The sequence below is a fragment of the Phaethon lepturus genome, unplaced genomic scaffold (genome assembly GCF_000687285.1).
Source record: "Phaethon lepturus isolate BGI_N335 unplaced genomic scaffold, ASM68728v1 scaffold18596, whole genome shotgun sequence".
Lineage (NCBI taxonomy): Eukaryota > Metazoa > Chordata > Aves > Phaethontiformes > Phaethontidae > Phaethon > Phaethon lepturus.
In genome coordinates, this window is record NW_010548469.1 from 690 (window position 1) to 8,445 (window position 7,756).

A 7,756-nucleotide genomic window follows, 5' to 3' on the forward strand; every position below is an offset into this window, starting at 1 on the left:
GGCTGCAGTCACAGGGGTTTTTTCACCCTTCTTAACCCTGTTAGCCCAGAGGTGCTGCCACTGGCACTGACTGGCTTGGCCTTGGCCAGTGGTGGGTCTGTCCTGGAGCAGATTGGCACGGGCTCTATGGGACACAGGGGAAGCTTCTAGCAGCTTCTTATAGATGCTACCCCTGTAGACCCCCCTGCTACCAAAACCTTGTCTCGCAAACCCAATACAGATTTTTAAAGACATAATAATAAAACAGTGTTTTTGCTAGAAAGAGTTCTTCAGGTTCTCTTATTGTGTCAGCTGATCCTCTTTTAGGAAGAATTTCTCCTGCTGCTAAATTCTGAGTTGATTAATGTGATAGTGTATGTGGGAATGTGCTTACCTTTCCTGCAGCTGAGAAAACAGTATGGGGAGAAATACAAAGTAGCAGAGAGGTGAAGAAACCTATTTTTCTGCTGTTGTTAGGAGACCGCATGTTTAAACCTGAACACGTCTCCCACTCAGAAGGGCGTAGAGCTGGAAGACAGCCACATACCTTTTGCTCTAGACCTTGTCATGCTTCCTTATTTTGGAAAGATATTTATTTGACCAAATAATTTTTTTCCATCAGATATTCTTGAGAGGACCCACCTCCTTTCTTCAAGGAGGCAATATAATCAGGAAAGGCTATGGGAGAGATAGTATAGGAGGAATATGACAGGGAAAAGAAAATAAGAGTAGACAGAACAGAGACCCCCATTTGCTGATTCAGTGCTGATGGCTGGGTGCTCTCAGCATTGTGCTGGGTATCTGATGATTAAGGTTCAGTGATGGAGAAAAAAGTCTCTTCGGTGAAGACAGCCTTTTGCTAAGGAATTACGAAGTAGAATTTAGTCCACTTTTTAAAGCTCCATGTCCTTCTCTTCAAGAGCTCAGAAAGAACTGCGGGTGGGTGTATTGGAATAGTCTTACTTATTTTCATCCACTACTTAGTCCCAAGTCCAGCTCCGGTAGTCATTCCATCCATACTTTGTTTAGAAGTGTGGAACGTACCTCAGTCCCTGAGTTCCATTAAATGTCTTTGCTTGAACTGGATTAACCTTTCTGTCTTGTTTCTGCTTGGAGCCTTGTTGTTCCTAGTTATTATTACATTTTAATCTAATTCCCATACTGGAATTCAGTGTCAGCAGAGGTTTGTAGGGCTCCAGTTAATACTAGAGAGTGCCTCCGAAACTGGGCAGCTGGATTTGGGCTGCTGGTACCTGAGTCATTCATACAGCTTATTTGCACAGTCCTTTCCTCCAAAACAGGCCAAGGGTGGGCTGCAGAGCAGGTTACTTGCCTTTGAGGATCAGATACAGCCTGCTGGCTTTCAGTTGTGCACTTCCACGTCAAGATTATTCAAAACACATTTTTGGAAGGTGTGTGGGAATCTGGCTGTATGACCAGGAATTTGAGTAAAAGCTATGGGAGACTGGCAGCACTCAGGTGATTTTCTTGTATCTTCATTACAGCTTTGAAGGCATCCTGATAGAGTTCAGGAGAAACCCACATTAAATTAACTCAGTGACATAAACTCAATTCAGCTACTGTCCATTTTTTCCCCTATCACACTTCTGTCTTTGAACACAATTTCAGGGGAAAAAAAATCAGATGCTGCAAAATAGACATGTACGCTATACTGGCCTCACCCACATAACGTATCTGTATCTCTTTCTGAAAATGTTGCAGTGCATTGTAAAAAATAAAAATTGCTTTCTTGGCTTTTCCACTTCCCAATTAATTTCTGTTCTTAAGTAATCCTGGCAGTCTTGCTCTTATCAAAACAAAATACAATTTATTTTCTGCAAAGTAATTTTCATGGAAATTATGAGATTCCATTTTTAAATTAAAAAGCGTGAGTTTGCCAGTATCTGTTGGTTATGCTTCTGTAATTGAAATATCTAAGAAAACATACAAGATATTCTAATTATTATCCTGACATTTTTTGTAATGCAACAATGAAAACTCTTCAGTCATTCAGCTATTCCAATGATATAGAAATGTGTGAAGTAGCCCAAAGAGCTGTAAAAGAAAACAAGGTCTTCAAGGTTATCAAAACTGAAATCCTTTTATTTATTATTTTAAAACAGATGAATTTATAATGAAATTTAAAGATTCTCTCCTTATTTTATAATCAGAAAAAAGGCACTGTTTAAATAATGTCAAGGTTGAGTGCCAAAACAATTGAAGCTAGCAAATGTGAAATAAAGCCAACACTCTCTTCTTTTCTCACAGTGGTATTGAAAAAAGAGAAAGCTGAAGCACATCATGGAACAGGGAGAAGCAACAGTCAAAACATGGTAAACAAAGTGGACTAATATTCAGAAAAAAATGGAGCAATAAGTAAACAATTACAAAATCAATTTGATCTTTAAAAAAATGTGTTCACTGAGTTTCTTGGGGAAAAATTCAGAGAAATTTTAAGCTTTGGATTAGTAGCTTTTAATGGGAAAGCTGATGATCCCATTAGCTCTGGGTGCTTTAAAAAGAAGGAAGAAAAGAAAATCCTATGCTGAATACTTCATTGTGTATGGGATCATTAAAAAGCAGAGGTAAAAAGAAGAGTCAATGAAGGGGCAAAGAAGCCATGGGAGATGAGGCTAATTCCAATTTTATATATTAAAATACCTTTCACTAAAGGCAAAAAGGAAAGGCCTGATGCTGCCCTATGGTACACAATGCTATCCAATATGCGTTTTGTAAATGTAGGTACTTAACTGGAAATTTCCTTCCTGCATGATATGTGATGATGTGCAATTATAGGAGATCAACGGTGAACATTCATACTGGAGCAAAAACTTCTGAAATGCATGTATATTCATGTATATCTGGTAGAAGACATCAGATCCCGGATTTCATACCTGACTCCTCTTTTGGCTCAAATACTATAAAATTAATGATTTAAATCTTCTGGTAGAGGCCTCAGAATCCATGTTCCTTTCAAAGTACACGTGGCTTATCTACAGTTCAACTTTCTGACATGGACAGGACTTGGTTGGATATGACAGGCTGTAGTCAACGGGTTTAATCATCATCCATGCGAACTTGCACACGTGTTGCTTGTTGCAGTCCTTTTGCCAGTATATCACGTTCCTACGGTTTAGATTGGCTCCAGCACATGCGTCGTACCACCAGCCGCCCCCGGGAACACCATTATGTTCCAGTTTAGCACAATTCTGAAAGTAATTGTCATTGTCTCTGTCCTTAGTGGTGAACTTCTGGTTATCATGGAGATAAGCTTCTGTATCCAGGGTCAGAGCATCAGTGGCGTTGCCTTTGTATAGACCAACCCTGATTCGGTATTGAGACTCTTCATCTTCAATAAGGAATGGTTCATACTGTCCCCATTTGATTTCAGCATTTAGGTTTACAAGCTTAACTCCAAGTATATATTGCATAGGGCTGTTAGTTAACTGATACATATATTCATTTCCTAACCAGTGGTTGTCATGAACGGAGCCAAATCCATATTTGTAATCCTGCCAGGTCCTATCAAAGTCAACAGTGCTATTGGCTGTAATGTGCTGGATTACTGTCCAGCCACCATCCTGCATGTTACAAGAGACAACAATTGGGTCTTCCTTTGGTTGGATGATGTAAAGACCATCTCTGGAATTTCCTTTGGAGCGCTGAAAAATCTCAAAACAATCCCTTGGATAGTCTGAGTAGGAAAAAAAAAGTTTTAAAGTAAATTTCTGTTCAAATAGTAAATTTAACTCCTTTCGAGTGAGTGAATGGTTGCCTTCTGACTGGAAGCTGACTCTGACTTTATCCCAGATGGTGGGTACCTACTGATCTGAAGAGGGAAGATTTCAGGGCAGAACATGGGGGAAATGTTCAGAAATTCAAAAAAGGGTTTTTTGAATAAACCCTGTCATACAACAGATATGTGCATTATGTTACATTTATGACAGAAATATGGTTGAAAAGCCAAAAGTCATGTACAGACCATTCTTTTTCCTCTTGTGTTCTTGCAGTTTGACTAGTCAGCAAGTTTGCAGTTCCCTGTGCCATGTGTTGGACTGTTGTGTTTAATTACCAGAGCTAGCCTTATACTCAACAGATAAATCTGATTTCTCTTTAACCTATGTATACTTTAGACATCTGTAATATCCTTGCATTAAATTCTGATAAGTATGCCATGTGTTCATTGAAAAAAGGGACATACTAAAGCCCATTTCTTCCTAATACAAAACTTATAAACACATGAGGATTTTCTTAGGGGCAGTTCTTGTCACTCATAAACTCCAGGCTAAATCTTACCACTGATTTGCAGGTAGAACTACAGTCCTGTGCAGTGCTGAACACCAATGTCAGGAAAATAGGTGAGAGTGCTTTTCCACTTTCTTGCTTCTCAGCTAGACTCAGAGGGGAATAAAAGTGGCTTATAAGGCTTCTGAGGAGTCTCTCTACTGGGCTGAAATATATAAACTGTGTTTTTTAAGAAGTTAACTTCTTGCTATAGTATAGTATCAAGCAGCTCTGAGACTAAGGCACAATGCTCAGATTTTTTACAATTGACTGTGAGATTTCTAAGAACCAGAATATAGTTTATTTAAATACACATTTATGTATGTATGAATTCATATAAAGATAATTCCTTTTGTAGAGAAGGATGTTATTCAGTGTCTGTTCTGTTACTCAGAAACATGTTTATGAATTAAAATAATTCACTTCTCTATAGAGCTGAAAGGCATGCCATTATACCATTATACTATGGAATATTTGTAATTTATATTTAGTAAAAACTTGACAATTTTACATTACAGAGCACCTGTGATGTAAAATTACAGTTCTTCAGACCTATGAGATCCTATGTTCTGTCCTGACAATGACTGATAGGTATTTAGACACTGTATTTAGAACTTAGTTTTTTCTTCTGGGAAACTGGGGTAATTCAGGAAAAGTATGGCAAGATCATAGAATCCTAAAATAGTTTGGCTTGGAAGGGACCTTTAAAGGTCATCTAGCCCACCCCCCCTGCAATGAGCAGGGACATATTCCACTACATCAGATTGCTCAAAGCCCCCTCCAACCTGACCTTGAATGTTGCGAGGGATGGGGCATCTACCACCTCTCTGGGCAACCTGTGCCACGGTTTCACCACCCTCATGGCGAAAACTTTCTTGCTGAAATCTAGTCTGTCAGCCCTCTTTTAGTTTAAAAACATTATCCCTTGTCCTATCGCAACAGGCCCTGCTAAAAAGTCTGTCCCCATCTTTCTTATCCCCCTTTAAGTACTGGAAGGCTGCAATAAGGTCTCCCCGGAGCCTTCTCTTCTCCAGGCTGAACAACCCCAGCTCTCTCAGCCTTTCTTCATAGCAGAGGTGTTCCATCCCTCTGATCATTTTGGTGGCCCTCCTCTGGACTCACTCCAACAGGTCCACATCTTTCCTGTGCTGAGGGCTCCAGAGCTCGATGCAAGGCTCCAGGTGGGGTCTCACCAGAGCAGAATAGAGGTAGAGAATCTCCTCCCTCGACCTGCTGGCCACGCTGCTTTTGATGCAGCCCAGGGTACGGTTGGACTTCTGGGCTGTGAGCGCACATTGCCAGTTCATGTCCAGCTTTTCATCCACCAGTCCCCCCAGGTCCTTCTCGGCAGGGCTGCTCTTGATCCCTTCATCCCCCAGCCTGTACTAATAGCCAGAGTTGCCCTGACCCAGGTGCGGGACCCTGCACTTGGCCTTGTGGAACCTCAGGAGGTCCACATGGGCCCATTCCTCAAGCTCGTCCAGGTCCCTCTGGATGGCATCCCATCCCTCAGGCATGTCAAAATTTAGATGTCCTAATTAGATGTCAAAATTTAGATGTCCTAATTAGATGTCAAAATTAGATGTCCTAATTTATTTCAAAAATTTGTCAAAGAAACAACTAAGGAGAAATATTTCCAAAGATAAAAATTTAAAATAAAAACTCAGAAAAATACTCTTCTCTTTGCCCAAATCATTGACCAAAGAGCCCCTGCTGATCCTTTTACTGAACACATTGTTTTTCTTTTCCTAAACAGAAAAACGAAGTGTAAAAGAGTCAATCTCATTGTATGGTCCCATGACCAACAGATCAAAACTACACTGAACAATTTATTCAGAAGAAAAAAAAAAAAAAGCCCCCAACTTTCTGGAAGGAGAATGGCACCATGAGTGACTATTTTATCTACTACTGGTCCTGTAGGGAATTATATCATGCAGTCTTGTTCACAGAAATATTAAATTTCTTCTTTTCTGACTGGAAAGCATTGTAGACTTCAGTAACCGTCACTACTTGTTGGAACTACTCATCTGGTTTCCAGTCTAATTTTGTTGATGTCCACTTTCCATCTTTTTCTTTCTCGTGCCATGTTGTCCTTTAGTTAAATAGTGCTTCTTCCTTGGTAATAAGCCGTGATGTACCATGAGGACAACTATATTTTTAATCAGCCTTTGATTTGTTAGGGTAAATTCTATTAGGATAAACAAATTCTTTCATTATTTAGTATAAGATAAATCTTCTGTTCCTTCATTGTCTTAGTAGCTTTTCTGTACTTCTTCACTGCAAATTCATCTCCTAGAATTTGAGTAAAATTTGCACACAGTATTGCAGATGGCCTTATACAGTGCCACAGATTCTTCCCAAGTCTTATTAGAAACATCTCTGTTGATATATTCTAGGATTGCATTTGTATTGCTTAGTTTGCTTTGATCTAGAGTTAGGTCTTTGTGTCTTTGTAACTGGTAAGGTCCTCACTTTGCAGTAAACCCTAGAATTTTGTACTTTATTTTTTATCCCAATGGTATTACTGAAGAACATCTGATTTTTTTTCTGTGCAATATTCTGATTCTTTGTATTGGCATTTCTCTACTTCATGTTATCATTAAATTTTATCACCATATTCCTACTTTTGCATCTGTATACTTAATAAGAATACTGAAAAGATCAGTTATAAGCAAATACTTCCAGTCTCCCCTTGACTTTATGGTTTACTTTTCTACCCAAATCACTGGAATTTTCTTTTCAATTTCTACTGAAATTATAATGTAACTCTACCTTCTCTGATTTAATGTTGCATGAAGTATTGTATCATAGGCTTTGTAGAAGTGCAGACGGACTAAACCTCTTAAACAGCATTATTCATAGTATCAGTATTGTGTTAAATATAGTCTTTTATATTTGATATTCAGGAGTTTATTAGTGCTTCTAAGCCACTCAGGGCAAATTTACAGAAGTATATAGGCTTTCCAAGGTTTTACTTGCCTAATAGAATCTAAAGCCATGAATAGAATACTTTAAATTGCAACACTATCTGCATGACATTATTAAATATCCTGAACGAGCAGAACTGCATACATGACTCTGTACTCCAGCTGTTAGAATATTCACCTGGTAGACATAGCCTGATTCCAAACCTGATCCCGTGATTTTACAGAATGATTATTTAAGTATATGGTGATGTCCAAGCCAGCAATATATACAGTGACATTTGTATTTGCCCTTCTCTGAATATTATTCATGCAAAATAGAACAGCTTCTATAGACAGGTAATGAGAAAATAATTTAGGCTGGTTACTACAGGATTCCCTTGGAAAGTGAATTTTATAAATCCTCAAGTGCCATCAATCAGAGGAGGAAAATGAATCAAGCCCACTACTCTTTTTGTGTATGTTTTATGTGGGATGTATTATGTATTATGTATATTATGTATTATGTGGTGAATGTATTAGAAAACCTACCAAGCTGGACCTTAGAAGCTAGATAGGCAGAGGAATGC

General features: G+C 38.8%; 1 protein-coding gene across 1 annotated transcript; it reads right to left on the reverse strand.

Moving 5' to 3' along the window:
* Positions 1 to 2,972: 2,972 nt before the first annotated feature.
* LOC104623037 (angiopoietin-related protein 1-like) lies at positions 2,973 to 3,673 on the reverse strand (the record flags this gene model as incomplete). Its single annotated transcript, XM_010289983.1, has 1 exon — positions 2,973 to 3,673. A coding segment is annotated over one exon (701 nt), but the record flags the coding sequence as incomplete, so codon positions are not given.
* Positions 3,674 to 7,756: the final 4,083 nt, after the last annotated feature.